The 20,868-nt window shown below is 35.3% G+C and overlaps 1 protein-coding gene across 3 annotated transcripts in view; it reads left to right on the forward strand.

Moving 5' to 3' along the window:
• The window catches only part of RELCH (RAB11 binding and LisH domain, coiled-coil and HEAT repeat containing), an 89,870-nt gene that overhangs the window by 66,890 nt on the left and 2,112 nt on the right, over positions 1-20,868 (forward strand). Inside the window, exons 21-28 of one of the 3 annotated variants that reach the window (XM_016223520.2) lie at positions 2,488-2,594; positions 3,528-3,627; positions 8,336-8,418; positions 9,210-9,273; positions 10,722-10,860; positions 13,623-13,739; positions 18,273-18,361; positions 20,229-20,299. In XM_016223520.2, the coding sequence (XP_016079006.2) occupies positions 2,488-2,594; positions 3,528-3,627; positions 8,336-8,418; positions 9,210-9,273; positions 10,722-10,860; positions 13,623-13,739; positions 18,273-18,361; positions 20,229-20,299 (770 nt within the window). Of the gene's footprint in view, positions 1-2,487; positions 2,595-3,527; positions 3,628-8,335; positions 8,419-8,925; positions 9,009-9,209; positions 9,274-10,721; positions 10,861-13,622; positions 13,740-18,272; positions 18,362-20,228; positions 20,300-20,868 lie in introns of those variants that run through there. The other 2 variants (XM_016223522.2, XM_016223521.2) reach the window with 2 other exon arrangements.

Below are 20,868 nucleotides of genomic sequence, written 5' to 3' on the forward strand. Positions count from 1 at the left end.
GGGGTCAGTTAGGATGGCTGATCAGCCTCCATGTAATCTTAGGGCCTCTTTCTCTTCACGGGGCCCCTGGGACAGCAGGGCCAGACTTATTGCATGGGTGACTCAGGACTCCCAAAAGGGCAAAAGCAGAATCTGCTAAATTAAGGCTTACACCTAGAATTAGCACATCACTACTACTATATTCTGTTGGTTGAAGCAAGTACAGTCCCAACCCAGATTTAAGAGGAGAGAACTAAACAAGGACGTGAATCAGGAGGTGTGGTTCCTTGGTGGTCACCATTATAACAGACAACTTACCATTGGTTTAAGTTAATAACAGGATGCGTACTAAGGCATATCAGTCATTTTTAAGTGTGAGGCCAGTTCCACCAGTACAGTGAAAATATTGACTCAGGATAAAAGCATTTTTGGAAGTTAGAGTGTGAGAATCAAAAAGGAAAGTCTTTTTCCTGAATTTTCTCTCATTTTTGTATGACATTTATTTTGCCCTTTGAATTCAAAATACAGCAATTCATATTTATTACACTCTTCTGACAAAGCGAGTTTGAACCATCTTACAATATTAAAATGTAGTTCTGCAGTATCACACAATACCTTGCAGTAGAAGCCCCAACCCTGTTAAAGTAGCAAGTATTCTTTTCAACTTTTCTATGCTAGTTCTTAGACCACCTCCTAACGTGGTCTCTCTTGTTCTTAAATTCATGGAGATTAAGTCTGAGCACGTGCCAGGCACAATAAATAGTATGCATTCTCCTCTCTCTTTAATTTTGGAAACTGTTCCAGCACAGTAATAAGTGTGATCTCAATATTTTTCTCTCTCTTGTTTAACCCTTGCAAGTTTGTATGTTGATTTTGACGACAAATAGTATTTTAAAGCATAATCAAGTACCAAATACAAGGTTTGCGTCATAGTAGGCCCTCAGTAGGTTTATTGAATAAATGAATAAGGGTATGTCTTCTGAGTCACTATATGAAGTCCAAATATCTAAAAAAGATAACTTTTTAGTTTGGTAAAAAATGTGAATTGAGGTAGCTATCATAGATTGCCAGTGTTACTTGTTTTAGGAAGCACATACCAGCAGTTAATATTTTTCTTACTAAACAAAATTTTCTGTTAGAGTAAATCTCTACTCTGTTTGCTTTGGTAAACAAAAACTACTTTTGAATCAAATTACATAAGCAGTATTTCTTTTCTTTAGATTTCAAAAATGAAAAATAGGATTGTAGTAAATTTCAAATTTAAAAAATCCGTGCTCATTTAGAATTGTAGTTTATAGCTTTTATTTCACACTTAAGTTTTTTCAGATTTTCAGTTTAACAAATTTTTGTATCCTCTTTGCTTGACATAGTAGGCAACTAAAAATGGGTGACTACTGTTTTGATGTTCTGATGCTGATTTGTCAGTGTCTGAGCTTCTCACTGAGTAGACTGTCATGATCTAAAACTATTATACCCATCCTTTATTCATGCTCATTACTTTTGTCAATTCTTTCACTCATTCTAAATGTGTCTGGCTATGTAGGAAAAATACAGTAGGTGGTAATCCAATTTTTCTCATGGAAGCTATTTATTGTTGACCTAAGGACAAAAAACTTGTATCCCTAATGACAAAAAATTGACTCTAATTTATTATATATTTTCTGATAGAAAATGTCAGATTCCCTTCCTTTCAGATTCAGGTTAGTTTAACATATGATGTTTTTATTTTTTAACTTTCCTAATTTAGCAGACTTGCTTTTTTAAAACATATTTCTTTAATACAGTGATATATAAGAAAAAAGAAAAATATTTTCTGGTTATTAAAATAATGATTCATTAAAGAAAGAGTCAAAAATAGAGATTATTTTTTAATCAAGGTATAGCTGTTTCTTGTAAGAACACAGTTGTCTATATTTCAGCAAGTATGCAGTTTCTCACCATAAGATGTTGCAACTATAATAATTTCTTGCAAATCAATTTCTACTGTTAGGGGGATAACTGTTTAGTATTTTGTATTTAAATATTTAGAGCTAAAATTAATGGGAACTAAAATTGGTAAAATAAATTTTAATGAGAGAATATACCTTTTTATGTTCTAAACTCAGACTAATAAAACTTTCTGCAATGATGGAAGTAGTCTATATCTGAGCTGTCCAATAAGGTAGCTGCTAGCCAGCCACAGGTAGCCATCAAGCATTTGAATTGTAGCTAGTGCAACTAAGAAACTGAATCTTTTATTTTACTTAATTTTTAATTTAAATATAAATAATCACATGTGGTACATGGCTACTATATTGGACCACACAGGTCTAAATCTAGGAATTAAGGTGGTCTTTGTCCTCATATCATTGTGATTGTAGATATACTTAATAAATACCTTTAATTAAAATGCTTCCCAAGTAGGATATTTTCCCCTTCTTTGGTAAATTTTCTAATGATGGATAGGAAATTACGGTTTTAATTGTACTTGATTGCTTGGGAATTCATCCTCAGTCTTTCCCTCTGCAGGAAGAAGACCGAAAGCTGTTAGTTGGGTTCCTGGAAGATGTAATGACCCTGCTTTCATTATCTCATGCACCTCTTGATAGCCTGAAGGCTTCTTTTGTGGAACTGGGGTAAAAATAATAGCTTGTAGTTTTTTAAAAGCCATGTAAAGTTTTTATATTGGATTTATAGAGTACATATTTTTAGTCTAAAAAGATTGACATACACACCATATCTTTTGGTTTAGAGACTTTTGGGGTTTTGTTTTGCTTATTTATATGTTCTTATAATATTTTGTAATCAATACATTATAATAAAGGACACAGACTTATATTTTCTTTAAAGTCTTCAGAGAAGTAAAATCAAATAAAGATTTAAAGAAAAATTAGTTTTCCCAGAACTGAGAAAGGAACCCCAAGTGAAAGCCAAGTCATGAGGCTCCTGTTTCTGTTCCGTTTGGTTGCCTAGCCCCACTCATAGTCACATCATCTGTTGCTAAAGCAGTGTTCATCCAGTCTTCGCTGAGAGCAGGCTTGTGCATTTATTAATAATATTATCTTGCATTGTGATGGGCTTCCCACACAGCGTACTCTTCCATATAGATGATTTGAGTTGATGTTATTTGATCCTACAACTAACTATGTAACCTAGATAGGACAGGTATTGCTTCTCCATTTTCGATAGATACAGAAATTAGATCCACTAAGGCTGTAAATTACCCATCTGACTCTTAGTCGGTGCTCTTTCTTATCTCATAGGTAAATTTTCTTTTTCTTTTTTTTAAATAATTTTCACTTTTATGCTATTAAAGAATTGAAGTTCCTATCATAATTTTAGCTTAGAGAAGCTAAAAGTATAATTTTTGAGTATGCTGAACGTTTGTAGTTTTATAGGGTGTCTTCCTTTTTTAAAGAATCTTAGATGTAACACATTAAACTATACCAAGTAATTCTGTGTTTTACCAATATTTTATTATTAATATTCCTTATAAGTATAGTCCTTTTCAGTACACCCATAAGGCACTGTGGCTCTCACTTTTAACACTGATTTGCTTTTTCTTTCAGTGCAAATCCAGCCTACCATGAGTTATTGTTAACGGTTTTATGGTATGGTGTTGTCCATACTTCAGCACTTGTGAGGTGTACTGCTGCTAGAATGTTTGAGGTATGTAAACAAATGCTTCTGTTGGTTCACATTATAATCATTTTCTCTGGAAGAGGGAGAAGGGAATGTTTTTTTAAAAAAAGGCTTCGCATATTATGTTGCTGCGTATTTTATGGTATTGAATAGTGTCTAGTTGTGTACTGTGTGATGGGGCAGAAATTTAGCTTTGACATTTTTAAGAATGTTTTCTAGCCTTGATGGTTCCTTGGATGTTATTCTCAGTTCCATTTCTCAGGTTTTCTTTTAAATCTTATATTAATTTCCATGCTATGTAAATCTTTCCAACTATACTTTTCTATTTACTGAGGTATATGCCTACAAAAATAAACTAAAGCAATATCAGATACTTTTAAAGTTATAAAATATAGTTGTATTCATGAATAGCATTAAAAAATCAATTGTTGCCATTATGGAAATATTTATTTTATTGATTACTTCTACTTCACTATTCCCTCACATATCATATCAGGAATAGCATCCCTGTAGATTATCAGCACATAGATTTATAAGAGAGAATAGACTGTTCATATGATTTAACTAGATTTTCTTAAATCGCCACCTACCCAAGTTAACTGTGAAAACTGAAATACCTGTTTTTTGTACCCATCATAGAGGAAATTAGGTCATTGCTTAGAAATATATATATATTTCTAGAACTGGTAATTGAGCACTAAAATTGGTGTAGAGTATTTCTTATTGCTATTGAGTCTTGCCATAGAGCCAGACTACCTGGGTTCATTGACTGTCTCTGCCACTTAGTGGCAAGTTCAAACATCTCTTGCCTCAGTTTCCTCATCTACAAAGTGAAGATGATAATAAATACCCATCCCAAAGGATTTTTGTTAATATTAAGAATTAATACTTATTTTTCCCTCCCCCTCTTCCATTCTCTCTCTGTAAAAATAAAGACATATTTAATTAAAAAAAAAACAAAAAAAAAACCCTGGCCACTGTGGCTCAGTTGGTTGAGTGTTGTCCAAAAGGTCGCCAATTCAAGTTCTGGTCAGGGCAGATGCCCAGGTTTTGGGCTCAGTCCCCAGTAGGGGGCATGCAGGAGGGAGCTGATGAACAATGTTTCTCTCTCTCCCTCTCCCTTTCTCTCTCTCTAAAATAAATAAAAACATTTTTTTAAAAGAATACTTATAAAGCCTTTAAAACAGTGTCTGGCACATAATAAGAGCTTAATAAATGTTAACTGTTATTATGATTTTTTTTAAATTTATGCTGTTACTTCACAAAATAATATAGTAGTTTAGGGAACATATTTATCCAAACTAAAGTGTCCCAAATATGCATGTGATTCTTAAAATATCTTAATTTATTTCCACAAGAAAAATTGGATATTTATTCACACAAAAATTGGAATTTTCCCACAATTTAAGATAAATTGCAATTGAAGGATAGAGCTCTGATATATTTAAAATATATACTTTCTGAAACTTTTAAATATGTAAATTAGATTTGTGGAATTTAAATAAAATTTCGTTGTTATCTGGAAGTTGAAAATTCCCTGTCCATAAAACTGTAAGCAAGTGTTCTTTGTCAAGGTGAATGCCAAATTAGAAATTCAGTTTGATGTCTAATATAAGTTCCTTCTGGTGTAAATAATTTTTGATTATTCAGTATGCTGAAAAAGAGTAATTACCTTGGAAGAAAAAAGTCTCTCTTTAACCCCTTCCTCCTCCCAAAAGAAAAAAGCATCCTTTTAAATGAAGAGCTATTTCTTTAAATATACTCTCTTCATAGGATTTTATTCTAGGACTATAAAAACTATTGCTTTTAAACCATTTGTTTCTAAATTGTATGTATACACTGGTAAAGCAACTCATATAAGTGGAAATAATTTAAATAAATAAAATGAAGCACCCTCCCTTTTTATTTGTTTTTGAATTTTTTTTTCCACCTTATTTCTCATATGTGGCTTTTGTCAGGTTTTGGTTTCTATGTTTGCTGTCAGTGCTGGTCTAGAAACTATGCCTATGCTTAAGCAGCTTTCAGTGTTTTCTCAGGTTGATTATGAGCTTCTGAGTCTAATTTGAGAGACTTATTTCAGCATTTTTTCAAATTTATTTATGATAAGTTTTCACTGAGCATGCTAGTAAAAACCATCAGGAAGAATTAGTTACTTTTTTGTCAATGACCCTTATTTTAAACAAAATTATATTAAAGTAATAAGTATATTTATAATATTTGCTTTGATACTAATAGTGTATAATTTATAGTTATGCCTGCTTCCCCGCCACCCAAAAAAATAAGTTAATTTTAAATTAAAAACAGAAAAACAGGACACCTAAAATAAAATAAAAAATTTAATGTAAGACCAGAAACTATTGAGAAGAAAGCAAGAAATGCTATACCAGGAACATAATATGAGATACCTCAGTGAAAATAAACACTAAATTTATCTCTGAGTTTTCAGACGAAGGACAAAAAGGGGAAACCCAGTGAGTTGTGTGTTTTCATTGTTAGTAGCAGGCAGTACGTTACTCTCTGAAGTAGCGAATTCTTATTGAAATTGATTTATAAGGTGACTTTATCATGTGTCTCCCAGTGTGACATAATGAGTTTCCCAAAAGATGCAGAAAGAACTTCATGTAATAGTTTCTTATGTCGATCATAAGGAAATAAAGCACGTAAGAGCTCACAGAGAGCATGGGCTTTAGACAGGTGTGATGGGCTCCATTTTCTAGCTTCACTTCTAAAACCCTGGACCAAGTTACTTAACTTCTTTAAGGCTCATTTCTTCATCTGTTTGAAACACTGATAATACTTGTACTTACCTCATCAGGTTTGAAGATCAAATGAGATATTGTATGTAAAGTGTGTAATAATTGATAGCTTTAAATTTTGTTGTCTGATAGTCTAACTTAGCAAAGAAATTAGCCTTAAAAAAACCCAAAGTAGTGAAAAATTAACTTGTCCCTAGATTATCCTCTTTTTTTATTAATGTTTTTTAGCTGGCATAAGGTAACACATTTCAAGGTACACTTAACTGATTCAGATCTAAGCTAATTTATAAAATGATACAGAGATAAGGGTTTTATTTAACAGTATTTAAACTTCTTTTTCCTATTTGTTTGTACCTGATATCATTAATGTTTGATACTAGTAGTAAATAAAAAAGTTCTCATGTCATTTTATTCCTGCCTAATTATCCGTGGTATTTTTATAAAAATTATTTGAGAATGTTGAAGTAAATTCTAAAGTGAATCAGTTGTTAAATGGTAACAGATTGTAAAATTAAGAATCTTCACATAAAGTGAGCTCCGCTCCCTCTGATGTGTTGTGTAGGAGAAATGTGTTAACATATGCACACGGTGTTGGGCTTTTGTAACTGAAAATTCCATGGCATCTTTTATCTTCCAAGAGGACTGGTTCTCTCTTACAAGAGAACAGATTGATTAGCATTTAGCATTACTTTGTGTTTACATTCTGAATTTGAGAATTTATGATTAGGATATTGCCCTTCTCTATTAAAGTCGTAAAATTCAGTAATTTTTCTAAAAACAAGATGCATATTTCTCAATATTGCCCTCTTGTTCTATTATATAGGGTTGGTGGCTAAATGATTTATTTTATGATTAGATTATAGAGATGAGTCTGTGCTCATTGTATATACTTTTTTATTTACTTGAGCTTTTAGAGAAATATCAAAGAACTCTTTGTAAATGTTAGCTACTTGAACCAATCAGGAAATTTTTGTTTTTATAATATATTTTTAATTTCAGTAACATTGGTTTATAACATTATATAAGTTCAGGTATGCAATATTATAAATTGACATCTTATGTACTACATCATGCTCACCACCAAAAGTCTAGTTTCCATCTTTCACCATACAATAAATTTTTTTAAAATTTTTTCCTAATATATCACAAATCATATATCCTTGGAGTACTCATAATAATTAAACTCATGTTTCTTGAATGTTTAGTCTTTGTCAGGCACAATGTTTAAGTATATTATGTGTAATTATTAGCATAACTATCCTTTAAATTAGATTGACAGTATCACCATTTTCAGATGAGAAAACTTGAGTTTCAAGAGATTAAGTAATAATGTTCCTAAAGCCACATGGTTAATAAGTGGAGAGCTAGAGTCTGAACCCAGATCTTACTCCCACATGTCATACTTTCCACTAGGCTATATTATATCTCTCTCTACCTCAAAAGAGAAAACTATGTGATGTAAAAAGTTGGGGATTTTCCTATGTGAATTTTAAATTTACTTGCTATAGAACAGTCAGAAGCGATTTAGTGGTGGCTACTAGCCATTTGAGTTTTGTTTGAAAACAGTCCAGTTTGTACCTTGTTGGTCATAATAAAATCACACCAGATTTACTTAAAGAATTTTAACCATAGAATCCAGTATGTGTCTTCCTTTTAGCTTTTTTTTTTTTAAGTGAAGCTTTCTTTAAATTGCATCTTAATTGAACATTGAAATTGCATAGACTGACCAAAAGTACAAACTGCCATTGAATTGGACAAACTTCTGTTCTTGTGGACTGCCAGGCTATTTAAGCTTTATTTTCCTCCTGAGCGCACTCTGCCTTTATAAAGCTCCAGTAGCAATATTTGCTTAGCTTCTAATTTTGTTTTTGCTTTTGTGTTTTCTCTCTTTCTCTTGGTTATTCCTTTCTTCCTCCCGTGGCATTGTGTTTGCTCTTAACATGCATCACCTGTGAATACCCCCTGCGCCGCCCACTCAGCTGTTGGTGAAGGGGGTGAATGAAACTCTGGTAGCTCAGAGGGTGGTTCCTGCTCTCATTACTCTCTCCAGTGACCCTGAAATGTAAGTGTGGTCCCTGCCTTTTACATTCAGCATCCCTTTCAAAGCGCGCCTGTCAAGAAGTAACCATCAGCTTTTAAATTCATTGACGAATATGTTTATCTCTTTAAAATAATAATATTGGAGTATGCTTATTGATTTTAAACTTTATCATACTCAAGATATTTATGCATCTTTAGATCAACCTTCACAGTAAGCTTAATTTGGAGGCCATATATTTAAATATATATATATTAGTAGTATTAGTTCTCAATAAACATTTCCAAAACTTAAAACATGCTGATGGACTATTTCTTCCAAGCCAAGAAGGGATGCTCTGCTAATCTCACTAATATGTTGTTACCAGTAAGTATAGTGGCATGAACCAAAGGCTTAACATTTTAATGTCTCGAATGGGTGACTAAACCAAGAAAGGCCAATCAGTCTGCCTGCCCATCCTCAGTCACAGCTAACCCAGTTCTCATTCCAGTTTACCAAACCATTTTTTATTGCATGTTGACTGGTTTACAGCTGACTCTACGAGGCATGAGTGAAGCGTTAGTTGACAAGCGGGTTGCTCCGGCCCTTGTTACCTTGTCCAGTGATCCTGAATTGTGAGTTTCACAGACTGCGACCTTAAGTTATCCTGTCTGCCTTTTTGAGCATTCTTCTTGGTCTGCCTTTTAAAATTTTAATTTGTCATTGCTAGAGACTTAATACAGTATATTTACATTGTACTTACTTTGATATACATTTTAATAATAGTTATTCATATCAAAGAAAGCTTCAGTTTCTTTCTCTTTCAATTCTAACAGCTCTGTCAGGATTGCCACAATTCCAGCCTTTGGCACTATTATGGAAACGGTTATTCAAAGAGAGGTAGGAAATGAAATTTATTTCTATCTGTGTATTGTTGAGGTGATAACAGATTATTGTACATGTACCTGGTGGTGAGGGCAGGGAGCATCATACCTTTCATTTTATTTCTTACTTGTGGCCAGAAGAGGACCTCAGTATTTGAAAACATAATAGTCTGCCCAGAGTATATTATTGTATCCTAAGAAAATCTCTAGTTTTTCTTCTCAATTAGAAAATTAAGTATAAGCCGACTCTCAGATGTTCTATTTTAAGCCTAGCTGGGTACTGCAGTTTTGAGTAATCCTTCAAACCATATCTAGTTCCAAAGCCGCCTATTATCCACTAGACTTCTGGACAGTGTACATAAATCCCTGATTGCCAGTTTGTACAGTTTTGAAGACTACTTTGTCAGATAACTTTAGGAACACAAACCTATCTTGGTGTCACAAATGGAGGCTGGTCACAAATGGAGGCTGGAGGGCACACGTATTCTCCTGACTGTGTCATTGATGTCACGCTGCAAGTCATCGAATGGACTGGTACCTCACTGCCTCACACCTCACTGGGACACTGCTCTGCCACGTCTGCTACACACTACCAAAGCCACATCCCCAACATTTCGTTTTGAACTAGAAACTTATGTTTTAATTTCAAGTTTGTTAACTTTTATCTGCCATATTAACTGTAAGACACTTCTCAAAATTAGTATCAAAATTTCATCCATTATTATGAAATTGGACATGTCTTTATACAAATGAAAAACCCTATAGAAGATAAATTATTTGTGGACATATTACTTAACCACTTAAATGTAAAACAAGATTTTTCATCTAATAGACACTTCCCCAAAAAAGAAACACTGTTTTGTAAAATTCCTTTGTCATGTAGATTGTTTTATAACAAAAATTAAATAACTTTGTTGGTTATGGAAAAAATGTTTTCCATTCTTCACTTATATATTTCATTGGTGAAGCAACATAAAAAAAAAAAAGTACATCATTCTGCCAAGCTTGCAGTTTTGGCCAAATTTCAACATGTTCTTAAATCCTAAAATAAAAATGTCTTTTAGGGAAATATGAGTAAGATGTAAGTCATTAGTGACTCATAGCTTTCGGAAGGTGAATAATTGGGTAACTTATACTGTGATTTGTTTTAAGAATTATAATTTAGATACAAAATACTATTTATCTCTTTTTTTCCCTAAATATAGTGGGGTCTTTTTATTTGTTTTAAGTTTTCAGGTACTATTTTTTTATTTCCTAAAACAAAAAATGAGGAATTAAGCATTAAAAGGTAAAACCTTTTCTGAGTCAAAAAACTAAGTGCTTAATTTCAAATTTTTGCTACCATGTTGATATAAAACATTTAACTCCAATGCTGGAAGCCGTGTTTAATGTGTATCTGTCTCTTTAACAACTCTGCTCAATTTTAATGTTCTATAAAATGACTGTACAATATCCACTTTTAAGTTGCTGGAAAGAGTGAAAATGCAGTTGGCTTCTTTCCTGGAAGATCCTCAGTATCAAGACCAATATTCTTTGCATATAGAGATCATAAAAACATTTGGGAGAGTTGGGCCTAACGCAGAACCAAGGTTCCGAGATGAGTGTAAGTTGCATCTTTGTACCTTTTTTCCTGAATTGTAATGTCGGATCAAAGCCAGAGGCTTCTCTGAGTACTTGTCATGTATTAAAGCCTTTCTCCACTTTGTCTTTCGTGTACTGAAAGCTGAAAGTGAAACAAGTTGGTTATTGTGAATTGCTCAGTATTACTATTACTGGATGGTTTCTTATACTGTACACTGACTGCTGTAACACATATGGAAATAACTCAAACAATTTCAAGTTATTTTAAAAATATTTCTTAAAACTGTTAATTTCAAAATACTGTGCTGCCTTATATTTAGAGCTTATTATTTAATTCTTATTTTTAAAGAAATTTTTGTGTTTCTAGATATATTATGAAGAATATGCATTTCTTCCACTTAGCATGGCATTCAGTTATTATTTTGGGATTCTTTTTTTCTTTCTTTTTTCTTCTTCTTTTTAATCCTCACCTGAGGATATTTTTTCCATTGCTTTTCAGAGAGATGGAAGGGAAAGAGAGAGGAGGAGGGAGGGAGGGAGGGAGGGAGGGAGGGAGGGAGGGAGGGAGGGAGGGAGGGAGGGAGGGAGGGAGGGAGGGAGGGAGGGAGGGAGAGGGGGAAACATTGATGTAAAAGAGACACATCAGTCTGAGAAAGACACATCGATTGGTTGCCTCCCACATGGGCCCCTTGGTTGCTGGGATGGAGCCTGCAACTGAGCGAGGTATGTGCCCTTGGCCAGAATCAAACCCGGGACCCTTCAGTCCATGACTGACACTAACCACTGAGCCAAACCAGCCAAGGCTATGACATATTATTTTGTTTTAATTCACAGCTTGTTGATCTATTGAATGATCTGCAGGGTTATCTGCTAAAACATATTCTTGTGTTTCTATAGTATCTCTTTACTGTGGGCCTCAGCCTTTATGGCAGTTTCTTTGGGTGGCATCAGGCTTCCAGTAATTATTACTCCAAACGCATGTCAGTTATCACTGCTATACTTTAGCCCTTTTATTCTTAGCAATTTGACATGCTCTAAGGAGGACCACAAGTTTGGCTTCATAAGTCAGTTTGCTTTCTAGTACAAAATTGGATTCTCCCACAGGCTGGTTATTGCGTATCCAGCCTGGTATTTTTAAGAGTCATCAACAGGAAATCAGGATTTGAACTGTAGTGTCCAAAAGGTCTGCTGAGGTCATGAACACTTACTGAGCTACAGAAACACAATCGGTACAGATGTCGCAGCCCGGGACAATGCACATATAATGAAATGTTGAATTCTGGAGTTAATTCTGTCTCCCTTCTGAGATTTAGGAAGATTCTTAGTTATAACTCTTAACTGGCTCTAGACTAGGATTTAAAGTAACTTCTGTAGATTTGATTTCTAGTTAAGCAGGTTAAGAGGATAGTGTGCAGTGTGGTTGTTGAGTTTCCAAGGAGAACATTCAGGAAGAATTACCTGGGTAGTTGGTCAGAGAAAGAGCAGAAGGAATAAAGAGGCCATGTGGCAATAGATAAAGAAGTGCAAGGAAGATGAGTCTTAAAAGGTTTGGGCAGAAATGAACTAGAGAATCTTTGAGAGAGAGTATCTTAGGAGCCACCAGTTTGGTGGCTCTGTTCATTAACTTGTCTCAGCATGCCAGTGAATGAATTGGAGTTTAAATGATTTCACTGGGAAATCATGATTGTTTGGAGTTTTTGTTTCCTAAAATTTGTTTAGAGCTCCTCTGAATTATGTAGTTAACTAATTTTCACAAGCCAAAAAGTCTCCTAGAAATGGCTTTTGTTATCCTAATTTTTTGTGGGGTTTTTTTTGCCATTTACTAAGTTAAGCATAAAAGTTGTGTTTATAGTATCTGTTTATTGAGGAAGCAGGAAGTTTTTCTAGGAGGAGAGTGTGGCTTTAATAGACACAAACTCAATGTGAACATGAAAGAAGTCACTGTAGTTGGTCAGAGTGCGTGCTTATGAATGATGTTTCGTGTTCCCCAACCAAGCAGAGACTTGTGATCAACAAGGGGCCATGTGACCAACAGTTTGACCCTACCCTGGAGCCATTTCTCCAAGGAATCCTAGTTTTAGTGGGAAATGGTATATATTTAGAAGACAGTCTTAGGCAGTAGGAGAATTCACTGCTACTGAATTGTTTCTTGGGCCATCACTTTTATTTTAGCAGTAGGTTGACTATATTTTTGAAATTTCATATTATTCATTGAGATATAAGATACTGAGCCCACTGAGTAACTTAAAACACTCAACTATCAGTGCTGTTTAACATTGGTCTTTGCTAAGAATTTGAGAAACTAGAACAAATAGTAATTTTATAAAGGTGTGAAATAATTTGATGTTGAAAAAGACTACATATACTTTATTTATCTTTTGTTTACTAGCAATGGAAATACCTGATTCTTATAAAGAAAGTTATTTGTAAAAATAACAGTACAAAAAGTATGTTGTTTACATTTGTTTATTTATTTTTTGTTTTTCAAATTGGGAAATTGAATTACAACGAGCCCAAACAACCTGTATACATCCTCTTAATTAGGTCATAATGACAGTGCTATAGTCTGTTTCTCCCAATTCTCAGATCACGCTATTCTGAAAAATACGCTTTCTTTCCTAGTAAGAGAAAGCAAGCATAGGATGTGGATAATCTTTTGAAAATCATCTAGAATTAAAATGAAATTTTATAAATTAAAATGAAAAATTATTTTTTAAGATGTCTGAGTGTTGTGTGTGCACGTTTGGGATAAAAAATGTAATAATTTCCTTTTCTATTTTTCAGTTGTTATACCACATTTGCATAAGTTAGCCTTGGTGAACAACTTACAAATTGTGGATTCCAAAAGACTGGACATTGCTACCCATCTTTTTGAAGCCTACAGTGCACTTTCCTGTTGTTGTATCCTTGAATAATGCGTATCTATGTTTATATAACCAATCTTACAGTGAACCACCTCTGTTGTTAAAGGTTAAGAAGTTGAATTTTTTTCTTCAACTCACATAAGGATTGCAGAAAATTAAAAATTTGATTTGACTTTCCCCACTCCTTATTCTAGCCCTCTCATAATTTTACAAGATAATTTTAAGTCCTCTGTGCTTATGTAGTTTTAAAAACACTGACTAATTTTTATTTATGTTAATCTGCTGTATAACTGATCAAGAGATGAATTATAGCTGAGGCTTCTGTTAATCAAAAGGAAGCCTGTATGTGTCCTTGGGTTTGGATTTTTCAGTGAATGTTGAACCATCCGTATCCAGTGGAATACAGTGAATACCTCCTGAGAGAGGTCACTCATTGAAAAAGTACAGTGCACCCTGCCAGTGTGGCTCAGTTGGCTAGAGCATTGTCCCATACACCAAAAAGGTGGTGGGTTCGATTCCCGGCCAGGGCACATACCTGGATTGTGGGTTTAATCCCTGGTCGGGGAGCAACTGATTAATGTCTCTCGCTCTCTCTCTCTCTCCCCCCCCCCGCCCCCCTCCTCTCTTCCTCTCTAAAAGTACAGTGCCAGTATGACTGATCATCTTCAGTGAAGGCAGAAGTGGAGGAAAGCTCAGATCATTTAATCTGTATCAACCACTGCATTTTATAAATGATTAAAATAAAGCTTACATTAGTCACTTCTGTTTTTTATAATTAAAAAGCAAAACTGTGACTAGAACAAAGAACTTTAGCTATCCTCTTAAATGTTTTCTTTACTCTTTAGGCCTAGTAAAATAAAACTAAGAAGGAAGTAGAGATAATAGTGAGCCAAATGAACTCCAGTTTCTAGGCTCTCCCATTGAAAGGCAGGTGAGTTCAAGAAAGGGGAACTAAGAGGTCAAAAAAGGAGTGACAAGCTGGATACTGAAACAAATATAAAAGTACATGCTGGACACCATAGTCAGAGTTTGATTATAACAGGAAAGAAGTGACAGTAGAGAGAAGTTTTTAGTGATTCATAGGGGAAAGTAAAGAACAAAGGAAGAGTTTTAGGATTAAAATTTATGGTTTCACATTGTTCTTATTATTTTTTATTTTATTTTTGTATTGAATTTATTGGGGTGACATTGGTTAATAAAGTTATATAGGTTTCAGGTGTATAATTCTATATACATCGACTGTACATTGAGTGTCATATTGTTATATACCAGATTGAAGTAATAAGTAAAGTGAACAGATACTTTCAAATGAGACAGATATGTTCCAAAATGCCCCTGAAACTTGCTGGCACTGGATCCTTAACTGGAGTGTTCCAGTGGGAGGTTAGTTTTGTTCAGAGTAAGTCAAATGGAGAAAGTAGAAGCTTAGAGCTGTTTGTTGAGGAGCTGTTTGTACTTTTGGAAATGTTAAAACTTGAGGTTGGATGCATGGTTGAGAGCATTTTATTTTGGGACTCTACTACAAACTATTCATCTGGTTGGTGTAAACCGTTTTTTTATAATATGGATTATAAAGTGGGCAGAGATACCATATTTGATAATTTTGTGCCTTAACTCTCCATTAGTCCATCTTCTAGAAGTTTGATTCCACTAAAAGGAGAACTTACTATCATTCTTGATTTATCTTGTTGGCATTTTCAGCTTATTAAACATAGAGGAAGCAAAAAGAGGAAGCGATATTCTGAATTAGCAGGGAAGAACTCTTCAGTAATGGAGAAGTGACAGGACCCTTACATGAAAGTAATAATGGCATGTCAGAGTTTGCATTTCAAAAAAAGAAAACACTGGAATGTTCACACCTGTTCCCTAGACTTTGTAAAAGTAGACGTTGAAAAACTGAAGTGATAAGTCATGTATATTCTGAAGTAGCAGAGAGTTTATAAAGCGATATGCCTCAAGGAAAATGGGAAAGTCAGAAGATCAATGGGCAAGGCAGTGGCTTCTAACAAGCGTAGAAGGCTGCATAGAAGGGAAGTCTGCATAGAAGGAATATTATTGTGGGCTTAAGTATGCAGAGAATGTTACTAGAGTAAATACATTAAAAAGTCTTTACATCAGTGCAGTACCGGGAAGAACCAACTTCACAATAGACCCTGTTCAAGTACTAAAAATGTTAGTTCTGCATGAGTCAGAGCTTGTACTTGTGTCAACAGGATGGTGTGGCCACTAATAGAGTCACATTGTCCGAATCTGTTCTGCTGCTCCATTGCATTCTGAGTTCCGTTCCATTCTGAGCAGCATTGGCAAGAATACTCTGGTGTATTCCTCTCAACACTGACATGATATTTAAATAGGACATAGAATAACTGTAATGTTTAACATTCAGCATGGCAGTAAGTCAAGAAATCATATTTTAAATTTTTTTGAAGAAATTTAGAAATGTTTAACCTGGAGAAGAGATGGCTTGGGGACGAAAAGATAATTTAAAAAGTATTTTAAAAGTTGTTATTAGAGCAGAAAGTTTAGGCACACTGTAACTGAGATGCAGAACTAATACAAGCAGAGGCCACAGAGAGGCCGATTTTGTGTATTAGAAAGATTTTCTCATGGAGCTATCTAAAAATGCAAGGATCTCTCTTAGGAAACTGAATGTCCAGTCATTGTTAGCAGTCAGGGGCCTTGTAACCAGCATTCACAAGACGAGGTAGATAGAGGTGATTCCTAATGTGAGATAGGACTAAATGACCTGTGAGCCTTCAGCCCTTAAGAAAGATTGTTTGGTTCCATGGAGAAAAGATAGAACCAAACAGAGTAGAAAAAGCAGAGAAGAGTGAATTCCCTCTTACCTCCAAACAAGGCCATCTTCAGCTCCTTGATCCATGCACATATTTCTAGATCAGAGTCTTAATGACTAATCCAAAGGTCATTCACAGTTCCTTCTTGGTGGTACTTTCCCCATATCTAGAAAATAAGACTACATGACCATTAGGTTGCAGCCCTCTTTATGTCTGTAGGGTTTGGTTTATATGTAAGAGGAACCTTGTTTACAAACACATTTTATTTGTAACTGTATTTTTAAGGCCTAATTGTATGATATACTGATTTTTTTACTTAAATTCGTTATTTTTCTTTCTAAAAAGACTAATTTACTCATCTTTTTAAGGGAACTCGTTTTCTGGCATTTTTCACTTTTAATACGGTATAATATTAAAAAGAACTTGTTAAATGCCTGACAACTGTGATAAGGTGAGGGTATATCAGAACTGAGGTAGATAAGGAAGGTGAATTGTTTTCTTGAAAAATGCATCTGCTTTCTTGATTCCTTTGAATGTCAAAATAATCAACTAAAACTCAAAGGCGACCAGGAAATATAACTAGTACTAATATTACAGTAAAAGCTCTCTTACCCAATTCAATTAGGACCAGTAGTAGATCAGTTTAATAGGATGGCTAAAGCAAGGAATCAAGAGAATGTTATATACCTAAGATAACTTATTTTAACTTGGAATGCATAAATATATTTTCTTTTACCAATCTTTTTCTTTTTTTAAATTGATTTTAGAGAGAGAGAGGAAGGGAAAGGGATAGAGAGATAGAAACATCAATGTGAGAGAAATACCTATCATATGCCTCCTGCACGCCCCCTGCTGGGCATTGAGCTGGCAATCCAGGCGTGTGCCCTGACTGGGGAATTGAACCTGTGACCTCTTGGTTCATGGGTTGACGCTCAACTACTGAGCCACACTGGCCAGGCTCTTACCAATCCTTTGATGTAAGACTGAGGCATTTCATTTGTGTGATTCCTGATTAGAAAAATATCTTTCTTAGACAAAAAACCACATCTATGATTTTCAGGTTAAGTCTTTTTTTTAAAAAGATCAAGAAATCTTTCTGACACTGGTTATAGAATTATTCTAGTTTTATTTTTTTTTTACTAATCTTTTACAGTTGTCGCATACATACATAATTAAAAAGCAATGTTTTAAGCAATTGGCCTTCATCCATTTTTTCTAAAACTTTCAATTTAGTTGTCATGGAAACATCAGTTTTCTTTCTTTTTTTTAATCCTCACCGAGGATATGTTTTTTCATTGATTCTAGAGCGAGAGGGAGGGAGGGAGGGAAACATCAATTGGTTGCCTCCCATATGCACCCCGACCAGGGATCGAACCTGCAACCTTCCTTTAGCGCATGGGCCGATGCTCCAACCAACTGAAGAACACTGGCCAGGGCCAGTTTTACTTCCTATACTCACTCTACTCATGTAAACATCCCATTAAATTACATGATTTAATTTTCACATTCATTATTTTGTGCTTACGTAGCATAATTGTGTAACGCTACGGTAATGAGAACCATAGGCAGAGAGATTTGCGGGGATAAAAGCAAATGACTCTCGATGAGTAACTGACTCAACAAAGGAGAATCGTCCTCGAGGAAGCCTGTTTACTCTGGGTGACCTGCATGCCATCGGCGTTATTTCAGAGCTGCTGCTTTTATTTCATTCTGCTGTGCTGTTGGACATACTAGTTTTGTGTTGTTTTTAATTCCCTTAACTATGTTGTCTCAAGTCATTTCGGAAGATTTAATGGTTAATCACTTTTTACCTGGTCTCAGATGTTTACGCACTGACATGGAACATCTTTCCCCAGAGCATGAGGTAACTACAGTGCTGTCAGTGGCACGTGCACATGTTTTCAAACCTCCTGTACAGACTGTTATTCCTCTTTATGTGAGACATGATTATGATATGCTGCACTTAATTTTTTTAAATCTAGTTCAATGTCATTTTATAGGTTTATTTACTAGTTGTGAGATCCTGAGCAACCCCTCTAACACGTTTGAGCCTTTTTCATTCTCTAAAGTGTGGGTAACAATCTCTCCTGTTTGAGTATAATCAGGATCTAATAAGACAGTGTAGGTGAAATGCTTTTCCTCTGTAAGATGCTAGACAGTGTTATCTCCGACCATCAACTTCCTGAGAAGATGTCTATTTTCTGTCTCCTTTTCCTCATAACTATTTGTTTTCCTATTTCTTCCAAAACCCCGTGTATCATTCGGTTCTTATTCTCTGTCTTCAGCCTGTCTTCCTGTAGCTTTTCTTTAATCTGTAATCATGGTCGACTCTCCCCTCTTAGAGGAAGCAGAACAAAACAAAGGCAAAGCTCTCCTTCACCCCTCCCCCGATCCCTTCCCCCGCTCAGTCTGCCCACTGCGTGAGCGTGCACACTGCCTGTCGGTGTACCTCGTGCGCTTCCGTGAGCGTGCACACTGCCTGTCGGTGTACCTCGTGCGCTTCCGTGAGTGTGCACACTGCCTGTCGGTGTACCTCGTGCGCTTCTGTGAGCGTGCACACTGCCTCTTGGTGTACCACATGCACTTTCGCCGCCCGACCCCAGGGCTGCTGGCCCTAAGATCCTTGGGGATCAACGGGAAAGGACACTTTTCAGACTGATAGGGCTAGATAGGAATCCGTACCCTTTCATCCATATCTCCGCCAACACTTGGTATTCTTAAGACTTGTTCATTTGTTGGATATAAAATACTATCTTGTTATGGTTTTATGTGCCTGTTATTGGAGAACGTTATTGAAACTGATATATAGTCTTCATACAGTGGCCTTGTTAAAAAGTCCTGAAATCTAGTAGGGCAAGTGCAGCATTGCATTGTGGCCTGTTTCGAGGACTGTTCATGACCCTTAGCTTTTTCATGTAAATTGTAACATTCTTCTTGGCCGTCTAGTACTCCAAAGCCCTTATCACCTTCTAATATACGATCTAATTTACCTGTTCCTTTGTGTTTATTGTCCAGAACATAGGAACACAAACTCTTCACAAGGAGGGAATGTTGTCTGTTTCATTTGCTGTTCTCTATGTTTAAAAAAGTGCCTGGCACATAGTAGGTGGCAAATATTTGTTGTTTAGTGACCTTTGTACCCAAACATAGGCCAAGAATATTCAGGAATGCCACTTTTTTCTGGTGTGGCTGCTAGACCCCCTCACCCTTTCCTTCACTTAGTCTCCCTGCAAAAAGGATGTGAATTTTTAGACGCCCAATGTAGTGTCCCAAACTATAGTAGCCACAGACCTATACTGGTCTCTGTTGTAAACATTAAAATAGAGCACCTTGCTTTTTGCAACCTGGAGAAAGCAAAGATATATGGGCTAGAATAGCTTTTCCTGGGAAGATATGTGCGTGGCCATGGTATGTGTGTGTGCTAAGTGTATAGATGTATACACATTTTACTTTTAACATGAGATGGGGGAAACTAAGGGAGACTGGGAATCAGATTTAGAAGGGAGGTTTGTGAAAATCACAATGACTTACTAAGTTAATGTGATTGAGACCTTTTCATGCTCTTTCCACACCTGATCTGGCAATCTAAAGTGAATCCCTTTAACAAAGTAACTGTCAAAACTTTAAATTTTTAATTAACACATAAGCTTATAGGACTGTTAAAAACTTTAGATTAACCATAGCATTTCACTATGTCAACTATATTTCACTAAAGTTATTTTTTTAATCAGGTTATTTTAAGTTCCATGATAAAAGAATGTGAACAAAAAGTAGAGAATAAGACCGTCCAAGAGCCTCAAGGGTAAGACATGCATTCCTTTTTTAAGACTTCATGTTAACCTTAATTTCTCTAAATTTTCTGCATGTGGTAATGGTGTTTTATATTGTAGTCATTTACTTGAAAAACAAGAACATTCTTTAAAGTAGCAGTTCTTAAATGCTAGTCCACAACCCATCTGCATCAGGATTTTCTGGGGAATTTAAAATTCAGATCTCTATCCCCATTCTCTGTGCCCTCCTCTCAACAGGCTCATTCAGCCTAGAGATCTGTATGTTTAAAAGCTTCCAAAGGGATTATGTGTGTTGGGTTTGGGAGTCACTGGTCAAAATAGTCTCTTAGAAATTTGTGACAGGAGTTTGTAAGCTGTAACTGGACTCACTGCATAAAGGATTATAAATCTGTGAATATTCTAGTCACATGCTTCTAACCAAACTAATTAGAATTCAGAGATCTAGTGAAATTAAAATACAAGCATAGATGTGAATGAGTGAAGTTGGGCATTGAGGAGAGGAAATAATTTACAAGTAGACTGTGCGTCCTCTTAGCTCTTGCTGAAGTAACCTTGAGCAGTTGACCTTAAATGGACTCAG

This window comes from Miniopterus natalensis, chromosome 7 (genome assembly GCF_054644295.1).
Source record: "Miniopterus natalensis isolate mMinNat1 chromosome 7, mMinNat1.hap1, whole genome shotgun sequence".
NCBI classification, from domain to species: Eukaryota; Metazoa; Chordata; class Mammalia; order Chiroptera; family Miniopteridae; genus Miniopterus; species Miniopterus natalensis.